Source organism: Microcaecilia unicolor, chromosome 9, assembly GCF_901765095.1.
Source record: "Microcaecilia unicolor chromosome 9, aMicUni1.1, whole genome shotgun sequence".
NCBI lineage: Eukaryota > Metazoa > Chordata > Amphibia > Gymnophiona > Siphonopidae > Microcaecilia > Microcaecilia unicolor.
In genome coordinates, this window is record NC_044039.1 from 221,604,397 (window position 1) to 221,627,409 (window position 23,013).

The window sequence follows — 23,013 nt, forward strand, 5'->3', positions numbered from 1 at the left end:
GGGGATATTTTGAAAGCAAGAGACTCGCCCAGAGGCGGTTGTGACCCAGGCAGTGGGAGTAGGGTGCTCGTGTAGAGCACAAGTGGCAGATGCAGGCGGACCTGAGCTGTGCTGGGGATAGACCCTCTAAGTGGCCACGGGGTAACCCTAGGTCAGTGGCTATGCGTTTTGTGACAAAGCCGCTTAAACAACCCTTTTTGATGAGCAGTATATCAAATAGACTTGATACATAATAGTTGTTAAGTGATCACTGTCTTCACTGTTGAGCTTTCTTTTCTTTAATGATTATCTTTATAAAAATGTATATATCCATTTCCTTGGTAAAACACACCAAGTCGCTGTACTCTGAGTGATTCCTGGATTTTGGTCTCCTTTCCCTTTTATGAAGTTAGTTTTGTTGGTTTCTTTTTCTCCATGCTTTGTGCCCTAATGTGAGTGAAACAGTGGTGTTCCTTGGTTGGCTGCCACAGATTGCCGCTGTACATCGCCTCCTCCCCGCTCCCCCCGGGTGCATTGCTCTTACCTCCTGGGGGTACTGGGAGCAGCTGCGCGGCTATCGGCTCCACCTGTTCCCTGTCCCGGAACAGGAAGTGACAAGTGGGAGCAGGGAACTGGCGGAGCTGACAACCACGTGGCTGCTTCCTGAACCCCCCTGCAGCCTGCACCTGGGGCGAACCGCCCCACCCTCACGTTCTGTTCAGCGTTGCCTCTCAAAGTTGTGTTCTGATCCTGCTAATGAGGTTGTTTTCACTCGATTTGTCCTGTTCACTGTTTGGTTCCTTTTGCTTTAAAGAAGTCATATCGAGTGTTTTCTTTTTTTTTGTTAGACATACAAAGATCTGAAAGATCGCCATCAGTTAATGGTTTACAGATGCAAAGTAGACAGAAACTCTCCAGAAGAGGAAAAGATTGACCATATTCTGAGCAATTTGGTAAGCAGTTGTAATACAGATATTCAGCCAGTAGCCACCTGTATGCATTTGGGTTCAATATCCAGTCTGAAGTTAAGTAAAGTTGTCCAGTTAGATACAGGAGAGCTATTTCGCCAACCAGAGTTATGCAGGTAACTTTGAATATTAGTACTGACAGACCAAAGCTAAACTGCAGCCTAGTGCCACCTCTTTTTAACCAGAAGAATTTTGTACAGGTAACAATTTGCCTGAACAAAAATTAGCTGGTGATTTTAGAAGGGGGAAGGAGGGTTTATGTAGCTACTACTACTACTATTTAGCATTTCTATAGCGCTACAAGGCGTACGCAGCGCTGCACAAACATAGAAGAAAGACCGTCCCTGCTCAAAGAGCTTACAATCTAATAGACAAGAAATAAAGTAATCAAATCAATTAATGTGTACAGAAAAGAAGAGAGGAGGGTAGGTGGAGGCGAATGGTTACAAGTGGTTACGAGTCAAAAGCAATGTTAAAGAGGTGGGCTTTCAGTCTAGATTTAAAGGTGGCCAAGGATGGGGCAAGAAGTAGGGGCTCAGGAAGTTTATTCCAGGCATAGGGTGCAGCGAGACAGAAGGCGCGAAGTCTGGAGTTGGCAGTAGTGGAGAAGGGAACAGATAAGAAGGATTTATCCATGGAGCGGAGTGCACGGGAAGGGGTGTAGGGAAGGCCGAGTGTGGACAAGCTTTCTGAATATGGTAGAAAAGACCAATCAGTCCACTGGTTCTCTTCCTTTGTTCCCCACACTGTAAGGATATATCTTAGCTTCCAGCCATACAGAGCAACTGCTTAAGGTCTCCCTACTTACACAGGACAGTTTTTGTAGAGGTTATGCTGCAGATCTGGAGAGTAACCTTTATAAAGCTTTTTCTTAGTGTAAAGCCTGTTCTACATGTGGAAAAGACTTTTTAAAAATTGTGCAGCCAAAAATATTGTATTTATAGGTATACTGCACCTAGGCATCCCCAGAAACATAATTTGAACAGTGTTGTGATGTATGCATGTATTTTGTAATAGTAGTTTTCAACCCAGTATAGATTAGATTCCATTGTGGATAGGCGGGTGATGGGTGAAATTTGTCCCCGTGCAACTCTCTAGATAGCAGATAAAGCATACCTGATTATTGTCATTTTCGGGGCACAGATTGTAGAAGTCTAACCAGCACTAGCCTTATTCCCCAGCTACTACAGTTCCCATCAAAGCCCCTCTCCACCCCATCCAGATATCCAGATGTGTGTAGCCATAATCAGGGCTTGTGACATGACTAACAAAAGAAAGAATAAATTTGCATATGCATTCTGAGGGCAGCTGGGTAGTGGAGGAGTAGCCTAATGGTTAGTGCAGCGGGCTTTGATCCTGGCACCCTGGGTTCGATTCCCACTGCAGCTTCTTGTGACCTTGGGCAAGTCACTTAACCCTCCATTGCTCCAGGTACAAAAACTTAGGTTGTGAGCCCTCTAGGGACAGAAAAAGTACCTGCGTATGTCTGCTACACACAGTGAGGAGATAGGAGGGAAAATGGGTAGATTCTCATTGTGCAGTGTTTCTGTTTTGCCTCTGCAGCAAATACGATGGAAGAACTGAAGAGGAGGTTCCCCTGCCAACTATGTTTAAACCAGCACAGTGCCAAGGATGAAGGCAGAAGTGTCCCTTGGAGCCAGGCGGGGCCAGATTTAAGATTTTGCTGCCCATTGTCAAGGCCAGAGAGAGGAGATCCCCAAAATAGAACCAGCACAGGAAGCCTCATGCACTTGGCTGTACAATAAGCAGAGCTGGGTATTTGGTGTCTTCAAAGTGTGGTGCTCTAGGCAGACGCCCATGTTGCCTAAATCTGGGCCTGGAACCAGGACTTGTAACCAATAAAGGAACTGTTTTGTGAAAGGATCACAATGTTGCTGTTTGTGACTGAGTCGCAGACTGACCACAGATCATGGAGATTTGGACACACCAGAAATCGGGGGGAGGATGGGTCCAGAGAAGGTTGTTTGTATGCAAGGAATACCAGCTCTTCATGTCAGAGGTTGGGTGGAGCATGGCCAGGGTGAAAGCACAAAGCTGTATGTCAAGGACAGAAATTCTTTCCTAGATCTCTAGTGAGAATTCAGTTCTCTCTTAGACAGTTGGCGTTCCTGTGGTGGAAATCAGCCTCAGCACTAAGGGTCCTCTGTGCTTATCTCAGGTTTTACCCCTCACTTCTCTCAGCTATGGCTCTTCTGTGCTTATCCCAGACCTTACCCCTCTCTTCCCCAGCACTAAGGATCTTCTGTGCTTATCCCAGGTTTTACCCCTCTGTTCCCCAGCACTAAGGATCCTCTGTGCTATGGTGGTGGGTTTTTTGTTTGTTTGTTTGTTTGTTTTAAAATCTTGATATACTGCTTGGACTGACAGGCAGATCATAGCTTAAGAATAGCCATACTGGGTCAGACAGTCCATTTAGCCCCATATCCTGCTTCCAGTAGTGGCCAATCCAAATCATAAATACTGGAAGAATCCTAAACAGTACCAAGATTCCATGCTACCAATCCCGGGGCAAGCAGTGGCTTCCCCCATGCCTATCTCAATAGCAGACTATGGACTTTTCCTCCAGGAACTTGTCCAAACCTATTTTAAACCCATATAGAGTGGTGAATACTTAAAATAATCATAAAAGAGCAGAAAGGAACACCATCAAATAAAGGGGAAGATACATTCATACCTATCTGGAGATACTAGTTAGATGCTGCTAATGGGCAACCTGGCTTCCATTGCAATGAACATAAGAATTGCCATATTGGATGGTCCATCTAGCCCCATATTCTGGTTCCAACAGTGGCCAGTCCAGGTCCCAGGTACCTGGCAGAAACCCAATTAGTAACATTCCATGCTACCAATCCCAGGGCAAGCAGTGGCTTCCCCCATGTCCATCTCACTAACAAACTATGGACTTTTCCTCCAGGAGCTTGGCCAAACCTTTTTTTAAACCAAGATAATATGCTAACTGCTGTTACCACATTCTGTAGCATCAAGTTCTAGAGCTTAATTATTCATGGAGTGAAAAAAATATTTTCTTCTGTTTGTTTTAAAAGTATTACCATGTAACATCATGGAGTGTCCCCTAGTCTTTGTACTTTTTGAAAGAATAAACGGTCAATTTATGTTTACCCATTCTACTCCACTCAGTATGTTGTAGACCTCAGTCATAGCCCGTGTCAGCCATCTTTTCTCCAGACTGAAGAGTTCCATCCCCTTAATCATTTTGGTCACCCTTCTTTGAACCTTCTCTATTTCCGCTATATCTTTTTTGAGATACAGCAACTAGAATTGCACACAATACTCAAGATTAGGTAGCACCATGGAGTGATACAGAGGCATTATAATATTCTTTCTCTTATTTTCTATCCTTTTCCAAATAATTCCTAATATTGTTTGCTTTTTTGACTGCTGCTGCAGACTGGAAAGAAGATTTCAATGTACTTACTGTCCACGATGACACCTAGATCTTTTTTTGGGTAGTGACTCTTAAATTGAACCTAGCATTAAGTAAGTATAATTTGGATTATTCTTCCCAATGTGCATCACGTTGCATTTGCCTGTCTTAAACTTCATCTGTTGTTTGGATGCCCAGCCCTCCAATTTCCTATGGTGTTCCTGCAATTCTGCTGCACAACTGATATGATACAGTAAGCACACTCTTAAATATTTAGAGATCCTACTGCACACTAAAAAAAAGAAAGAGGCCTGCAAACTAGAAACTGGTCCTGAAGGCATTGATAAGTTGAGAGCCTCAGTCTTGGCCATATTAACTTTAAAGCCAGATACAGCACCATACTCCTGAATCTCCCTGACCAAATTAGGAAGAGAGATCAACAGCCTTATGAGGGACAATAAAACATTGTCAACAAAGAGAGCAATCTTGTAGTCATGAGCTCCCACCCGAATGCCCACAATGTTGGGCTTGGCTCGAATGGCTGCAGCAAAGGGTTCCATAGAAATAGCAAAGAGGAGGAAGTAGTGGAGGAGGAGTTTCAAGATGGCGACACGCCATGAACACGAGTGATACCTCTTGAGGAAAGCTGTGAATTTCAACTTATTCCTTTCTAAAAAAAAAAATGCCACATACAAAAAGAAAAGGAACAGTAAGGGATGGAGCCTCATCGGCCTGAACCTCTTTCCCTTCCCAACAAAACCATCGAAAAGTTCACCGTGAAAACGCCGGATCCAACAACCGGAACACGCCCTGCTGTCTCTCTGGTAGGAGAGCTATGAGACTTGGGCTTGATGTCACCTTATCGCCTCCGGAACTCAATCCACTGCCTCCGCCTGAAAGCTCTCCATGCAAGGTGGGGTTAGCCGAATCGGAAGTCGATGACGGCTACCCCCAGGAACGAGGCTCTATGCAAGGAGTAGCTGACGGAAGCTTGCGGCCTTCGGACAAGCAAACTCAAAGTAGAACACCTCTTCAAAAACCGGAGATGGTCACATTAGAGAGCATATGGATGGCTCTCCAACAACTTGATATCAAACTTACTAATTCATTGGAGGAGATAGCCACATTAGTGAGTACTGTTGAAACATTAACCAAATCTTTGGACGTTGTTAAGAATGATTCTAAAACCCTAATTTCTGGGATAAAACTAGAAATGGACAAATTGTATGATACTTCAAGTATGATTACGAAAGGCAATAATGTGATACATAGAAAAATTGAACAGATCGAAAATTGTAATCGAAGACTGAATTTACAATTCCTGAACTTTCCTAAAGCTCCGGGGATTACTCCTCTAGAAGCTTTTAAAAGATACCATATTGAAGTACTGAAATATTCTCCAGATCTCATTCCTCCTATTAATCGTATATATTATATACCTAATAAGAAAAAAGATTTGAATTTGGAATCAGGGAAACGATCACAAAAGTCGGATTAAGAAAATTTGAATTTATCTGAGATTCTAGAATCTTCTATTACTGAAGACTCTGAAAGAATGACACTTATAGTTTCATTTACATTTGAACAAGATGTAGAAGCTGTAAAGCATTTATTCTTTAGAAAGTTACATTCATTATTTTATGGACAAAAGATTTGGATGTAACAAAACAAACACAAGAAAGAAGGAGAGCTTTTTTGGCTATTAGAAAAAAGGCCCTAGCAATAGGAGCCTCTTTTTATCTTAACTATATCCCTGCAAATCTCTATATATAAAAGGCACCACCAACATTCTAAATGAATCCTCCAGCCGGAAGTGTGAAGGGGGAGAGATATCCGGTTTCCCCATGAGTGTCTGCCCCGCCCTCGCTCTCTCTGTAACACAAACCGTGAAGGAAAACACAGCAAAGCACGAAATCAAATCGCTCTCTCTGTAACAGTGAAGGACTCAGAGGGGGGAGGGGAGAGAGGGCAGAAGCCCTCACTATCTCTGTAACACAAACACAGCACAGCAGGAAACTTAACACTGAAGGACTTGACTCTGAGGGGGGAGGGGACAGAGAGCAGAGGGGAAGGGAGAGAGGCCAGAGGGCAGGGACACACACACTCCCACATGCACACAGAAGAAAACCTTGCTAGCCCCCGTTTCATTTGCATCAGAAACTGGGCTTTTTTACTAGTGTGTAATAAAATACTTAGGGCTTAAATATATCTTCTTTTTACCAGAACGGTTAAGAGATTTTGTTAAACTTAAAAAATTAGTATCAGTTTGATATTATTGATTGAGTTAAAGAATTGAAATAGGTCTGATGTAAGACATGTAAAGCAATATTCTTCGGTTAAACATTATGCTTCAATGTTATCTCCTGAATAATAAGTAACTCCTTCCCACTATATAGTGGTCTAAAGAAGACGTCAAAGTAAAATTCCTAATACTTGTTTTACACTAATAGTAATAAGTCTGTTTTTCCTATCAAGTATTTGGCTTGTAACTATTACATTGTAAATCAATAAAAATAAAATAATTAAAAAAAAGAAATAGCAAAGAGGAGAGGCAAGAGGGGGGGTATCCCTGACGGGTACCCTGTCCTAAAGAGAACAAAGAAGAGTTCTCCCAATTAATGTGTACACAAGCCTTAGAAGTCAGGTACAAGGCATGCACCCAGGTCCGAAAATTCAGAGGGATCCCAAACTTTTTCACATCGCATTTAAAAAAAAACCCCAACGAGGCCTATTGAAGGCCTTCTTGGCGTCAGTACTGAGAAGACAAGCTGGTATCTGTTCTCTTTGCACAATATAGTTAAGATTAATCATACGCTGAATATTAGCAGACACCTGTCCATGTTGAATAAACTCAACCTGTACTCCTGCCGGAATTATGCGTTATTGCGCAGAATTCAACATTTTTGCGCAGAATCTGCGCTCTGAGGGAAATTGGCTGGCTAACCAGCCTCCTGGGCCTACCTGAGCACACCGTGGTGGTCTAGTGGCCTCTTCGGGGTCAGGAAAGAACCCCACTCTTTCCTGTCTGCTGACGCCGCTCTCTGGCTGGTGCCACTACTTCAAAATGGCCGCCGAGACTTCAAGCGGTAATCTCATGAGACTACTGCAAGAGGTCTCGGTGGCCATTTGGGAACAAGCCGCGGCAGTGGGCAGGAAAGAGTGGGGTTCTTTCCTGCCCTAGAAAGGTATTTCCCGGAGCAGCTCCTCCTCCTCTTACCTCATGAGTGAGTGCAGCGGCGGCTGAAAAAAAATATGGCTGGCATTTGGGTGCAGGGAGGGAGGAGGCTATGTGTAGGTGCAGGGGAGGCTGTAAAAAAGGTGGAGAGGTGGGTGAGGAAGGGAGCTATAAACAAAGGTGGATGCTATGGGGGCTAGAAAAAATATGGATGATATTTGTGTACAGGGAGGGGGCAGTAATATTGGTTAAATTATGACAAACTTGCAGAATTTGCAAATTTTGTGCACAGAATTGTGGCAGGAGTAAACCTGGTCAGGGTGAATAAGTGGTGGCAACACTGCACCCAACCACATGGCCAAGATCTTTGCCACAATTTTAACATCTGTGTTGAGGACAGAGATCAGACGATAGGAAGAACAGTCCATCTTGTCCTTATTCTCCTTAGGAATAACAGCGAGCCAGGCATCCACCATCGACCGTGGCAATGGATCTCTGCGAAGGACTGCGTTAATAAGATCTCATAACAAGAGAGCCAACTCCGACTCAAACCTATGGTAAAACTCGTACGGAAATGGGCCAAGACCAGGGCATTTGTAGGTAGACAATGTTTTAATGGCGAAGAGGACCTCCTCAAGAGTAACCGGATGGTCTGAGGTGCCAGGCTGAGCCTCATTGAGCTTGTGAAGAGGGACCAGATCCAAATAAGTCTGAACAACAGACAGTGAAATAGTCACAGTTATATAGCTCTTGATAATAAGCACAAAATCGGTCCCGAATAGCTGAGGAGACCAATAATAGGCCTTGGGAAGCCTAGGGGTTTGTTTACTAAGCCGTGCAGCGTTGCCAACGCAGCCCATTCAAAGGAAATGGGCTGTGTTGGCACTGAGTGTGCTAGTGGCTTAGTAAATCCCTACGCTGGCGTTGTAAAGATGGAATGTACTGAAATTAAATGGAAGTAAAATAAAACTTTCATTTAGGCATATGGAATCACATTTTCATCTGTTTTGTAGAAGTTTACATTTTAGATATACAATGGATTATTCTGTTTTATGAACAAGTGGTTTTATAAGTCTGTATGATAGAGATGTTTAAATACCTCAGTGGCATCAATGTACAGGAGGTGAGCCTTTTTCAAATGAAGGAAAACTCTAGAATGAGAGGGCATAGGAAAAGTTAAGAGGAAGCTACAAAGTAGTAAATGTAAAACAAATCAGAGAAAATATTTCTTCACTCAACATGTGATTAAACTCTGCCAGAGACTGCAGTAAAAGCAGTGAGCGGGGTTTTAAAAAGGTTTGGATAATTTCCTAAAAGTCCATAAGCCATTATTAAAATAGACTTGGGGACAATCTGCTGCTTATTTCTAGGACTAGACTTTGAGCCCGTAAAAACGGGCTATTATAGGAAGGGGGGGTTGAAAGGCCCGCCCCCACCGCTGAGTTCGCCGCTGCCCCTCCCCCTCCGAGTTCGCGCCCCCCCACCGAGCCGTCACTACCCACCTTCCACCCGGCCGGGCCCTCGCTCCGCTATTGAAACAGCGAGGGTCCGGGAACGCAGCACTGAGCTCTGCTGAGCTGCCGACGTCGGCCTTCCTTCTTCTTCTCTGCCTGTCCCGCCCTCGTGTGACGTAACGTCGTAGAGGGCGGGACAGAGGCAGAGAAGAAGAAGGAAGGGCGATGTCGGCAGCTCAGCAGAGCTCAGTGCTGCGTTCCCGGACCCTTGCTGTTTCAATAGTGGAGCGAGGGCCCGACCGGGTAGAAGGCGGGTGGCGGCGGTGACTCGGGTGGGGGGGGCGTTAGACGGCAGTGTCCCTCCCTCAGCAATGCGCAGTACAGACCCTCTGTGTTCCGCCCCCCGTCATCACGTATTGACGTGGGGGCGGGGCAGAGAAGGTCTCTACTGTGCATTTGCGAGTGAGTACGGTCACTCGCCGTTTATATGTTTGATAGGCAGCATAAAATGCATTGTACAGTTTTGGGATCTTGCCAGGTACTTGTGACCAACAGTGACAGATTACGAGCCAGTTCAACAGCACGTTTATCCTTGCCAGTCTGGTCATCTATAACGCTCATCAGACGACGTAGCACAAGAGCCTGATAATGTTCTTTGAAATTGGCTATTATGCCCTGATCCATAGGTTGGATCAGAGAGGTAGTGTTTGGTGGCAGGAAGACCACCTTCACGTTAGACAGCCTGACATCATCCCTGTGTGCAGCACAATTATCACAAAGCAATAAAATCTGACGCTTTTGTGCCCGCATTCTGTGCTTCCAAATTTCCCCAGTCATCCATGAATTTGCATTAGCCTCGTATGACGCAGGAAGTCGCTTAACTTTCTTGAAGCAACGGGGCTGTTTGCTCTTTCCAATGACGAGGGGTTCCAACTTCTCACTCCCATCCATATTGCAGCAAAGGAGGATCATCAGTCGGTTCTTCGTCGTTTTACCTCCAGTAGTTTCGGCATGTTTGAATGCAAGTGTTCCATCAGGAATCACTCGCCAGTAGAGACCGTTAATGCACAAGGTGCAAACTCGTTCAAGATAGTAGGAAGAACTGAAACAACCCAATTTTCAGCACCAAAGTCATCAGCGTCTTATTTCTCACCATGCTGTTTCTTGAATTTTATGTTGTTCCTCTCCTTCCATCTTTCGAACCATCCAACTGTGGCTTTGAATTCAGTTAGTCCAAGACTTTCAGCTAGCTGGTTAGCTTTCTCCACAAGCAGTGGACCACTGACAGGAAACTGTCTGCTCCTGACTCAAGAAAACCACCGAAGAAGAGCATCTTCTACCTCCTCAGCTTTTCCCGCCCTTTTATGTTTCCTGTGAGGATTTGTATTGTTTTGCCAGTGTTCCAGAAGCTGATCTTTCTGCTTCAAGACATATGAAATTTGACTGGGATTTACACCATATTCTTTAGCAATAGATTCTTGACTTTTACAGATTTGTTAAGAACTTCTATTCGTTCAGCCAGTGTTAAAGTCTGACAGTTCTGCCATGACGATGACTCCAGTGTACACTCTAACAACATTCTTTCGCTTATTCTGCCTGTGGCAGTTAAAGGGGTGGTAAATTTGAAATCTCGTTGGTTGTCACACGCCAGTCGGCTTCCATATTCCGTGCGCACGCTTATGCGGCATCTTCCCTGTAGAGGAGCGGTCTTAAACCATGCATATTACCGAATCTTGCACTTATCAGTGGTGCGCTAAACCGAAGTTTGTCCCCATAGAAATTGATGGCGCCAAAAATGGGACCGAAGTACAGCATGCAGTTAAACAGAGCATGCGCTTATCCGACATGCAAAAGTAAACAACAACTTCTACAGAGTACATTCAAAATTTAATTTTCTCATTTCCATCTTCCAAAATTCCAGACATCAGATGTACAGATCAGCAGGACCCAAAGCACTACAGCAGAGCAACACGGTTTATACCTAATTGTTCAACCACCCTTAGGATTCACCTTTGGGTTTAAGTAGAGGAGTGTGGTAGCCGTGTTAGTCCACTCTTAAGGTTATCAATAGAAATCAAACAAAATAAAACATGGAAAAGAAAATAAGATGATACCTTTTTTATTGGACATAACTTAATACATTTCTTGATTAGCTTTCGAAGGTTGCCCTTCTTCGTCAGATTGGAAATAAGCAAATGTGCTAGCTGACAGTGTATATAAGTGAAAACATTCAAGCATTACTATGACAGTCTGACAGGGTGGGAGGATGGGGTGGGTCGAAGGTATGCATGGGGACATCAAAGCATATCATTGATATTCTAACAGGATGGGTGTGGATAGGTGAGGGGTGGGGTGATCAACAGAGACATACAGCTTTATGGTTTATAATGGGCTAGGAACCCCAGATCTTTAAGTCCTTTCTGTTGGGTGTTAAAATATTCAATCATTCTGACTTCAAAGGTCTTACGTTCTTGTATGGTTTTAAAGTTACCTTTCAGGGTTCTCACTGTGAAGTCACTGGTACAGTGTCCTGGTCCTGTAAAATGTTGACCAACAGGTGTGGAAACCCTGCTGGCAAAAGGAACAGAAGGGCACACTTCCCTGTAATTTATCCAGTTGCAAACTATGCCAAAATATTTCACAGGACCCCAAAGTCATCCACAAAGGAAAGATATTCAACATAAAGGGATCTTTCACTTGCTCATCTTCCAATGTGGTATATATCATTAAGTGTAAAAAATGTAACGAAGGATGCTATATTGGAGAAACAGGCCAGATGCTTAAGACAAGATTCAATTTACATAGACATCACATGAACAATACTGGTGCCAGTAGGGTTCCCACACCTGTTGGTCAGCATTTTACAGGACCAGGTCACTGTACCAGTGACTTCACAGTGAGAACCCTGAAAGGTAACTTTAAAACCATACAAGAAGGTAAGACCTTTGAAGTCAGAATGATTGAATATTTTAACACCCAACAGAAAGGACTTAACAAGGATCTGGGGTTCCTAGCCCATTATAAACCATAAAGCTGTATGTCTCTGTTGATCACCCCACCCCTCACCTATCTACACCCATCCTGTTAAAATATCAATGATATGCTTTGATGTCCCCATGCATACCTCTGACCCACCCCCATCCTCCCACCCTGTCAGACTGTCAGTAATGCTTGAATGTTTTCACTTATATACACTGTCAGCTAGCACATTTGCTTATTTCCGATCTGAGGAAGAAGGGCAACCTTCGAAAGCTAATCAAGAAATGTATTAAGTTATGTCCAATAAAAAAGGTATCATCTTATTTTCTTTTCCATGTTTTATGTTGTTTGATTTCTATTGATAACCTTTGGGTTTAGAAAGCAAAACCATGTGCATGTAAGGTCTGAATAACCAAATTAAAACAATTAAAGTTTAAAGCAAATGCCTATAATATGTGGTAGCAATAATGAAACAGTGCTGGAATATTCATGTAGAACGCAACCTGAGCCAACATGTATTTTCCGTTGAATATAACTTTGTATGAACTTGGCAGTGCTGACCTAGACAATTTGTTGGCACATTTAGATTGACGCCGGACAGAACTTCTTCATGAAGGAAGCTCATCCCTCATTCAGTACCTCTCGTTGCAATTAAAAAAGGCAAGTGCACATTTATAATATACCACTGCAATCCACACAAAAAAGGCTCATCATTTTTCTTTTGAGGTAGGTATAAGAATTGTTTTTGTAAATGATCCCAGATTTCAACCTAATTCACGCTTAATGTGTGATATAAATGTCATAAATAAATAGAAACTCTGAATGCTGAGCGCTTGATTCTCACAATATGATGTCTGTTTATTGGCCCTTTACCTGGGTGGGAAATAATCTCTGCATGAATATAACACGTGCTAGGGTGTCCCTATAACCTTCTCCGCCAAATGGCACACTGAATATGATTTATAACAAATTTCTAGTCAGTTATTCCGTTATTATACATACGAATGCTGCACAAGCTATCAGGTTTGAAAATATAAGTGAGATTAAATTTTTAAAAAATGCTACTAGCAACAAAGAAGAATGACAACGTGGATGCAACAGCTGACAGGTTTGTTTGGAGTAGACGCAGAACGACGGCTTCGCGCAGCCGCGGAAGGGGAAACACAGACTAACCTAAGTGGCTTCAACTTTTTGAAGTCATGCCGGCTCCTGTTTTCTCAATCAAACCTCCTTTATCGTAGCCAGTCACAGGTTGCTTATTTCGGCGTTCACTCCCCCCTCCCCCTCTTCTGACGTGCCTTTTTTCTGACGTAACTTCCTGTTTCGAGCAAGGCGGGTCGTTCGTATCCAAGGGAGCGAGGTAGCTCATTTGTATCCAAGGAGATTCACCTCCACAGTCCAGGATTTGTATCAGTGGAGACGGCGCGCGCACCGGAGAAGGAAAAGCTGCGGGACTGGATTGATGGGACCTCGGGGTATGAAACTGACTGACTGGTGGATGGGGGGGGGGGGGGGGGGGGGTGGAGACAGAGGAGGAGGGAAGTTGAGCCAAAGGTGCTATATCGAGGAGAGGGAGATCAGCCCCTGCTTTCCAAATTTCTTTACAAACATATCAGAGTACCAAACTTTGCAGTTCTCTACCTAAATATGCAAGTAGATCTCTCAGATTCATCTTCAGATGCTCAGTATATCTCAGAGATATGGTGCTACAGGAGTAGTAAATTTAAAACAAATCAGAGAAAATATTTCTTCACTCGCCCCCCTGGAGGGTTATAGAATAGCACTAAGCACTTTTTTTGTGGTGCCATATATAGAATCTGGTTCTCAGCGTGCAATGAAACTCTAAACTTCGTTGTCAGAGAATGTGATAAAAGCTATTGGCTTAGCAAGGTTTAAAAAAGGTTTGGATAAGTTCCTAAAACAAAAGTCTATAAATGGTTATTAAGGTGGACTTGGGAAAATACAGTGCTTATTTCTTGGATAATGTATTACTCTTTTGGGATTCTCTCGGGTACTTGGGACTTGAATTGGCCACTGTTGGAAACAGGATACTGGCCTTGATGGACATTTAGTTTGTCTTTTGTCATTTGCAGGACACAGACTGTAGTCCCTTAGTTCCAAGCTACTGGAGTTGCTGAACCTCCGTCTGTCTTTTGCCATTTGTGGGACACAATCCCTTGAAAACTAGTGTTTCTACTTTGGGCATCTGATGTTTTCCTTCTGGTTTGGAAGTTTTTCTTTGCCTTGCTTAAAATGTACTTTGTTCATTTGCCTCTTACTATCCTGCGCGGATTCTGCTTTCTGACATGCTCGTAATTTGAGTACGTATTTTAAAGATTCTAATGGGGCCATACAGTGAACTGCCTTTTCATGCCAATTTCTACCCCTTTCCCTTCCTGGAGACTGCAACTCACAAATTTACTGTCTCCTGCTGTGCCTTGTTTGCTTTCCTCCTCCCCCCTCTTTTGTGTTAATATGCTGCACTCACTTTCGGTCTCAAGATTCCTTAGGGAGGAGGACCAAGGGCTCAGCAGCCATAGGACGGGAGGGACCTGGCACCACCAGATTGTTTGGAGTGGCTGTTCCATCCTAGTCCAGTATTTTTTTTCTCTCTGTCTCTCTTTATATATATATATATATATATATATATATATATATATATATTTCCTCAGCAACCCTCCAGACTGGTCAAGACGCTTGGGTTATGCACGCCTACTAGCAGGGGGAGACTGAGAACACTTCAAACAGCTACTACCTGTGCTTAACCCCCACCAGCCAGTAATTTCTCAGTCTCAACAGAGGGTAGATGTGCAGTCTGTGCAGCCTGACCGGTCTGGTAGGCCCTTGGGGGTCCCTAGTGTTCTGGGTTTTGTTCTGGAGGGGCACGGTACCCGTACTTAGAACTCTTTGCTTCCGGAGTGTGGGTCCTGTGGGGCCCCTTTTTCCCCGTGGGGTGTTACACCCGGGTGGCCGGGTCCCTCCCCCTCTTGTGCTTTCCCGTGTGTGGGCTGCGTTGTGCCTCGGCTTCAAGCTTTAGTCGGGAGCCTTGAGTTCCTTCAGTTGCACAGCAACAGGGTTCAAAGAAAATAGAAAAAAAAAAAGCTCCGGTTCGTTGCCGGCGTCTTTTTCTTGCAGCGTTTGGAGAGAGCACATTAGCTGCTTGTTTGCAGCAGTCTATTTAAGTTTGGGCGCTGGATCGGGGTTTTCTTCTCCTTTCTGCAGTCAGCTGGTATATCTAAGCTCCTCCGTTGCCGTTCCTGCGTGCGTCGCGGTATTGAAGCACAGGGTGGCCAGTGTAGATACTGTGGAGAGCCAAAATCGCCTTTGCCCTTGCCTCCGGAATTGACAGCTGAGCCTCCCACAGTGAGCTCTATCGGGGGCAAGTTGGGACCACAGGCGAGTACCTCGGTGGCGGGTCCGTTTTTGGCGGGAACCATCACCATCTTGTATTCAGCCCGCATGGTTGAACCGGCTCAACAAGTTCAGGGGGTTACGCTCCCAGGAGCAGGGGGAGACGTTTTTGGTACTGCTGATAGCTCAGGGGGGATGGGTTCTCCCCCTGAGTTTGTGTGGTCTCTTCATAATGCATGGTGATCGGGACCGACACGGTCTAGCCCCGTCAAGGGAGGGGCTGGTCTGGTGGGCGCTAAGCGGCCTCGCGTAGATGTCTCGGAGGACATGGAAGTCTTTTCTCTTCCAGGGTCTGAGGATCTCAGTGAGCTTGGAGAGGAGGAACCGCTGGAAGGGTCCCAGGAGCTGGAGGGTTCTCTGCCTGGGGAGGATCCCTCTGTTGTACGCATTTTTCACAGGGATGAGCTTTTAGAATTGATTGATCAGGTGGCCTCCACTCTTGTTTTCAGCTGGGGGCGACTCCTCTGGAGAGGTTACGCAGGTGGATCCATTAGTTAAGGGGATTAGACGTCCTTCGCTGTCATCCCCTATGAATAAGGATCTCAGAGATATGGTGCTACAGGAGTGGTCCACTCCGGAGGCTCTGTGTAAGGTATCCTGAGCTATGGCTAGACTATATCCTCTGCCTCAGGAAGATCAGGATTCCCTAAAGCCCCCCACTGTGGACACGGTGGTTACGGCAGTGACTAAGGCTACGGCCATTCCTGTGGATGGGGGCGCTGCGTTACGTGACCCTCAAGTTAGAAAGCTTGAGTCCTTTCTCAAACACAGTTTTGATTTATCGGCCCTTGCCTTACAAGCGTCAATGTGTGGTGGTTTGGTAGCACAGGCTTGTTTCCACTGGGCAAAGAAGCTTCTGGATGAGCCTGCGGTAGATAGAGCGGTTTTGGTTCAGGAATTAGCAAAGTTAGAGATGGGGTCTTCTTTTTTAGCTGACGCTCTATATGATTTGCTCCATGCTTCCGCTAAGAATATGGCCCTGGGAGTTGCGGCTCACCAAGCTTTGTGGCTTAGAGGTTGGGTCGCAGATGCGGCATCTAAGGCTAAGTTATATTCTCTTCCCTTTAAGGGTTCCATGCTGTTTGGAGAGGAACTGGATAAATTGATGCGTGGGCTTCAGGACGCCAAGGTTTCATGGTTTCTACAGATGTGCACTAAGTCCGTGAGCTGGGGAAATTCTTCTCGAGGTTGTTTTAGGGATTCGCGCAGGTATAGACCGGGCAGCTTGAGCGGAGCCCCCAGAGGCTGTTTTTTCCAGCGGACCAAGTCCTTTAGAGGAGGGCGCCGGGGGGGGGGGGGGGGGGAGTGACTCAGGGGGTTCCAGAGCTGCTCGTACCTCGCAATGAGGATACGGGGGTCCAGCCTCTGGTGCAGATCGGTGTGCAGCTGCGACAGTTCTACCAGAGGTGGGCCCAAATCACGTCGGACCAGTGGGTTCTAGAGGTGGTTCGCGACTGTTATGCCCTCGAGTTCTCTCACCAGTTGGCAGATTTGTTTCTCGCGTCTCCTTGTCGCTCTCGTCTCAAGTTGGGAGTGATTTGGGATACCCTCCGGTGTCTCCTCCATCTAAGGGTGGTAGTGCCCGTGCCTCATCAGGAACAAGAAATGGGGTGTTACTCCATTTACTTAGTGGTGCCCAAAAAAGAGGGCTCTTTTCAGCCCATCCTGGATCTCAAGAGAGTCAATGGTGCCCTAAAGGTTCCTTCTTTCCGTATGGAGACCTTGCAGTCGGTGATAGTTGCGGTTTGGCAAGGAGAGTTTCTCACGTCATTGGATCTAACAGAAGCGTATTTGCAGATTCCCATACGTGCGGCTCATTAGCGTTTCCATCGTTTTGCTGTTTTAGGGAAACACTTTCAGTTCTGTGTTCTGCCATTTGGTCTTGCAACGGCACCACACACCTTTTCCAAGATTATGGTGGTGGCTGCGGCCGCTCTGCGGAAACAGGGGATCTCGGTCCACCCTTATCTGGACAATTGATTCGGGCAAAGTCTAGGGCGGAGAGCGAAGCGGCAACTTTTCAGGTGGTAAGTTTTCTGGAGTCCTTGGGCTGGGTGGTGAATCCAGCCAAAAGTCACTTGTGTCCATCTCCGACTCTGGAATACCTGTGAGAGCGCTTCAACACGTCCGTGGGCCGTGTCTTTCTTCCAACAGTCCGGATTTCCAGTCTCCAGCTTCAGATTCGTTGACTGTTGTCTGTTCCGAATCCGACAGTCTGTTCTTATCTTCGGGTTCTGGGTCTAATGGCAGCAACAATAGAAGTAGTTCCGTGGGCCAGAGCACACTTGCGGCAGCTGCAGTTGGCTCTGTTGTCTCGTTAGTCCCCGCAGTCACGGGATCTAGAGGTTCGGTTGTCCCTGTCAGGAGCTCCTCGCCGCAGTCTGCAGTGGTGGCTGCACACTCCGAATCTAGAGAAGGGCATGCCTCTGGAGCTTCCAGAGTGGATAGTTCTCTCCACGGATGCCAGTCTACTGGGATGGGGAGCTCAGGGCCGTTGGTCAATGGAGGAAGTTCGTTGGTCCATCAATCGGTTGGAAACCAGGGTGATTCGGTTGGCCTTGGCTTCGTTCCAGTCTCTGTTAGTCGGAAGGGCGGTAAGGGTTCTGTCCGATAACGCGACAGCAGTAGCTTATGTCAACTGATGGGGGAACAAGAAGCCGGGCAGTGGCAGTAGAGGCGGCATTGCTAATGCACTGGGCGGAGCTACATCTCCTAGAGCTTTCAGCAGGTCACATGGCCGGATTAGACAACGTGAACGCAAATTTTTTGTGCAGACACACTTATAAAACATAGTAACATAGTAGATGACAGCAGAAAAAGACCTGCACGGTCCATCTAGTCTGCCCAACAAGATAAACTCATATGTGCTACTTCTTGTGTATACCTTACCTTGATTTGTATCTGCCATTTTCAGGACACAGATGTAGAAGTCTTGCCCAGAACTAGCCCCACCACCCAAACACCAGCTCCGCCTCCCAATCTCGGCTAAGCTTCTGAGGATCCATTCCTTCTGCACAGGATTCCTTTATGTTTATCCCACGCATGCTTGAATTCCACTACCGTTTTCATCTCCACCACCTCCCGCGGGAGGGCATTCCAAGTACCTACCACTCTCTCCATGAAAAAATACTTCCTGACATTCTTCTTGAGTCTGCCCCCCTTCAACCTCATTTCATGTCCTCTAGTTCTACTGCCTTCCCATCTCCGGAAAAGGTTCGTTTGCGGATTAATACCTTTCAAATATTTGAATGTCTGTATCATATTACCCCTTTTTCTCCTTTCCTCCAGGGTATACATGTTCAGGTCCGCAAGTCTCTCCTCATACGTCTTGTAACGCAAATCCCATACCATTCTCGTAGCTTTTCTTTTTGTGTGTGTATATGTGTGTATATATATATATATATATATATATATATATATATATGTGTGTGTGTGTGTAGGACAGCTGGCAAAGAAGATTCATGTAGGATCCCTCCTTTCCGTCTCTTGAGATAGATAAATAGATATCTCAAAAGAGAGAGAGGAGGGCTCCTATAGGAATCGTCTTTCCCAGCTAATCCTGTCTGACCAAATCCAAATTGCACAGACCTACCATCTGCTGGACACTGAGAAATTCTGGCTGGCTGTAGACTGCACAAGACCCTATAAGGGTTGATGACATCAAATCAGTGGTTCTCAATCTCCATCTGCTGGTAAGGAAAGGTAAACTCACGCCTTTGGATCAGTCTGGAAGGATGATGGGAAACTTCCTCGTTGGTATTTAGCTACATAATCAAGAACTTGGAGAGAGAAACTGTTTTTTACCTGGTAGCCATCTGTGGAGTAAAATTTCCATCTACTTGCATTTAGTTTCTGGCTCACAACTGCCTTTTTGTTCTCAGGAGTCCATTGCTGGAAGCCTGCATGGGGCCATCATGTCGGATATCACTGCCAACCTGCCTTCTTTTCAGTTTGAGCATGCAGTGGAGGTCTGCCATCAGCAGTTCCTACACCTGAGAGAGCGCTCCCGGGGCCTCCTGCTCAACGCATGCTGTCATGCTGTTTTCCTTTGCAAGCTCCTTGATGTCATCAGGTATCAAACGGGACACTTTTAGATATCACAGAAGAGTGAGGAAGTGACTGTCAAGTGTGGTACCAGTCTTTAGTACCCTATCACTTTCAGCAGTTTCAGCACAGGAGGACTTTCCTCTCAGTACCCTTCTGCACCACCGCCAACTCCAGGCTCCGCCCATTCTGCCTCGCCTCACCCTATGCCTGGAATAAACTTCCTGAGCCCTTACGCCAAGCCCCCTCCCTACCCATCTTCAAATCCTTGCTCAAAGCCCACCTCTTCATTGTTGCTTTCGGCACCTAACCTTTATACCTTTCAGGAAATCTAGACTGCCCCAATTTGACTGCCCCCATTTGACTGACTGTACATTTGTCCATTAGATTGTAAGCTCTTTGAGCAGGGACTGTCCTTCTATGTTAAAAATTGTACAGCGCTGCGTAACCCTAGTAGCGCTTTAGAAATGTTAAATAGTAGTAGTAGTAGTAGGTTAGAAACTCAGCATCCTTACTACTATAGCAGATGTCTTGAGAGCAGAGATGAAGGACACTGACTGGCACTATAGTACATATGAAACTTTCTAAGTTATCGGGAAGTCTGTCGCCCAAGGTCTTATCAAGTGGGATGGTGCATCGGTATTCCTTGGAGTCTTGCTATATTCTTAAACATGATATAGATGCACAACCCCTGTCAGCAGAAATGTAGATGGAGGATTTCTATGTAGCTTAGAGTGAATGCTGCTTGCAGTGCTGTTGCCTGTACGGTACCATTTTCCTCGGTGGAGCTGAGTACAGTTGTGTGTGTGTGCATGTGTAGCCACACGTATATGTGTGAAGCTTGTACTTCTGCTGCCTATGCTGTGTCTGTTCTGTGGTGGAGCAGAATGTATGGAGCTTGCACTGTTGTTGCGTGTGTGTGTGTGTGTGGGGCCTTTACTTTTGCTGCATGTGTAGTAGTTTTGCGGTAGGACATTGAGAGCAGTTTTCTAAATAGACATCTCCTTTAGGTATCACTGATGCAGCATGAGGAGTGTTCACATTGTATTAGAGAATACTAGCATAAGTTGGTATCTTGGTGACAGGGTGCTGGGCTTGATGGATCATTGGTCTGTCCCAGCATGGCGATACTTATGTCCAAAATGATAGAGGGGATGGAACTCTTCCAATATGAGGAAAGACTAACGAGGTTAGGGCTCTTCAGCTTGGAGCCCTAACCTCCTTAGCCTTTTCTAATTCCGCTATATCTTTTTTGATGTTTTGTATGAGTTTATATATAGATATCCAATAAAATATATTTAACATAAAACGTCGTCATCTGCTGCCTCAGGACCAGTCTCACGATGATGTGGGACTGGTCCCATGACAGCAGGAGATGGCGTTTTATTAAGGTGTCTCTCGCTGCCTTTGGAAGGAGAAGCGATTGCTGGTGCCCCAGGCCACGTCAACAAGGTGTGGCAGGGTGGAGCTGTGGGCGGGGCTAGGTGGCACTATGGGTAGGGCTGGGTGGAGCCATGGGTAGGCCCTAGGTCTCCCACTGAAAAAGCTGGCTTCCTTGGCATTTCTGCTGTCTTTAAACTTTAAACTTTGCTCCTCCCCTCCCAAAGACAAATAGGTGCTTTGGGAAGAGGATATGTTGGCGTGGGGACCTGTTTCCTAGGTCAGGGACTTTTGCCAGAAAATAATCTAGGCTTCTTCCCACCATCCCTGTCACAAAATGCACAGTATGTGGGCCTTCTTCATTTGAAAGGAAGCTTTAGAATAAGAGTTACAGGATATAGGTGAAAGGGGATAGACTCGGAAGTAACCTAAGGAAATATTTCTTTACTTGAAATTGTGGTGAATGAGGCACGGTCTCCTGCTGGAAATGGTGATGATGAAAGCATGGGAAAAACACAGGGTCCGTAAGGGAGAGGAAGGCATAGAAGAGATTAGTGATTGGTATGGATGGGCAGACTGGATTGGTTGTATGGTTTTTATCTGCTCTTATTTTCTCTGTTTCTAGGTATGACCATAGTAGGCTTTAGAATTAACGTATTTCTTAGGTTATTTTATGTCAAGCAAAGAATAACCTGAAGATTTCTTGTTATTCATTAGTCAGAAAGAAGAGCCCGAGAGCGTCCCTCCCCCATTGAAAGTGGATTCCAACAGAGAAAGGCTGAAGGTTGGTATCATTGGATGTGGCCACACTGGAAAACAACTGGCTAGGGCCCTGCTGGACCTGAGCGGCCTCTTGGCACAGAACATTCAAATATCCACCAGGAGACCAGAAACACTGCGTAAGAATCTTTGCTTTACCCTTCACAACCAATGATAATGTTCTATTACATATTGTGTTGACATTGTAACTAGTATACTATGACACAGAAAGACAAAGCGGGGTTCACACTCTCCACAGCAATCGAACACAACAGAAATGGGGTGGAGAGGGCCCAATGTCAAGAGATCAGTCACCACACACAAGGGTAAGATGCTTCAAAAAACTTTTATTAGGACCCAACACCTTACCCTTGTGTGTGGTGACTGATCTCTTGACATTGGGCCCTCTCCACCCCATTTCTGAAGTAGTATACTGTGCCATTCTTTGTATTGTTATTTGAATATTTTTACTGCTGTAATTGCCCATTGCTAATGTTTGATCTATTCTTACTGTTCACCACCTTGAGTGAATTCCTTCAAAAAGGCAGTAAATAAATCCTAATAAATAAATAAAGAGACTATTGTGAGTCAAAAGCTTGAAATCACACAATAAAAATGTAAACTGCTATGATGGTATCCCAAATAGTGTAATATAAAATTTTAAATAAACTGTGTTATAACTGAAACACCCAGGAGAAAAAAGCACCTGCAGAGACTTGGCACCAGTTTTCAAAGGGGAAACATGAGTATTCTTTCCCTTTGCAAATTACCTCTGAGAAAAAGTACCTGCAGAGATTTGTGCCTGGTTTTCCATCCCAAATATGTAGTCTATGCATGGTATTTCCCTTCCGCAACCTACAAACTCCCTAGGAATGCCTGCTCCTTACCTGGTAAAAAGTGTGTCTATTGTTGATAAGTGGGGGGGGGGGGGGGGGGGCAGAAATGACATTTTTCAGACAGCCAGTTTATCTGAGTACATAAGCACTCAATTGGACACATGCCTTCTCCACAGGTAACTTGCCTGTGTAAAAGGCCCCCCTCTGTTGTAAGTGTCCTTACCACCATACCTGTATTGCAGCCTTTGTAAATGGGCTTGCAGGCTCCCAACCAATTATGCAGCCAAAGGATTCTCCTTGCCAAGAAGGACACAGCCATCAATCTGGCTGAAGTCCTAATAAAGGGCATCTGCCACATAAAACAGACTCACTTCTAAGCAAGCCCCCCCCCCCCCCCCCCTTTGAGCTTTGATCTTCCTTGTCTGAGCTTTCATAGAAATATAGCAAGTGACGTGGTGGAGGAGTGGCCTAGTGGTTAGGGTGGTGGACTTTGGTCCTGAGGAACTGAGTTCGATTCCCACTTCAGGCACAGGCAGCTCCTTGTGACTCTGGGCAAGTCACTTAATCCTCCATTGCCCCATGTAAGCCGCATTGAGCCTGCCATGAGTGGGAAAAAGTGCGG

The 23,013-nt window shown here is 45.3% G+C and overlaps 2 protein-coding genes across 5 annotated transcripts in view; both read left to right on the forward strand.

Annotated features, from left to right (window-relative positions):
• Positions 1-3,506, forward strand: part of VIPAS39 (VPS33B interacting protein, apical-basolateral polarity regulator, spe-39 homolog) — a 63,191-nt gene extending 59,685 nt beyond the window's left edge. For both annotated transcript variants that reach the window (XM_030214094.1, XM_030214095.1), the window contains exons 19-20: positions 828-932; positions 2,511-3,506. In XM_030214094.1, coding sequence (XP_030069954.1) covers positions 828-932; positions 2,511-2,531 — 126 coding nt within the window. In that variant the 3' untranslated portion in view covers positions 2,532-3,506. The remainder of the gene's footprint in view (positions 1-827; positions 933-2,510) is intronic.
• Positions 3,507-13,299: 9,793 nt separating this feature from the next.
• Positions 13,300-23,013, forward strand: part of NOXRED1 (NADP dependent oxidoreductase domain containing 1) — a 53,960-nt gene continuing 44,246 nt past the window's right edge. For 2 of the 3 annotated variants that reach the window (XR_003943445.1, XM_030215370.1), the window contains exons 1-3: positions 13,300-13,436; positions 19,254-19,444; positions 21,514-21,695. Coding sequence is in view for 2 of the 3 variants with exons in the window: in XM_030215370.1 (XP_030071230.1) it covers positions 19,287-19,444; positions 21,514-21,695 (340 nt within the window). In the remaining variant the exon portion in view is untranslated. The remainder of the gene's footprint in view (positions 13,437-19,253; positions 19,445-21,513; positions 21,696-23,013) is intronic. The other variant, XM_030215371.1, reaches the window with a different exon arrangement.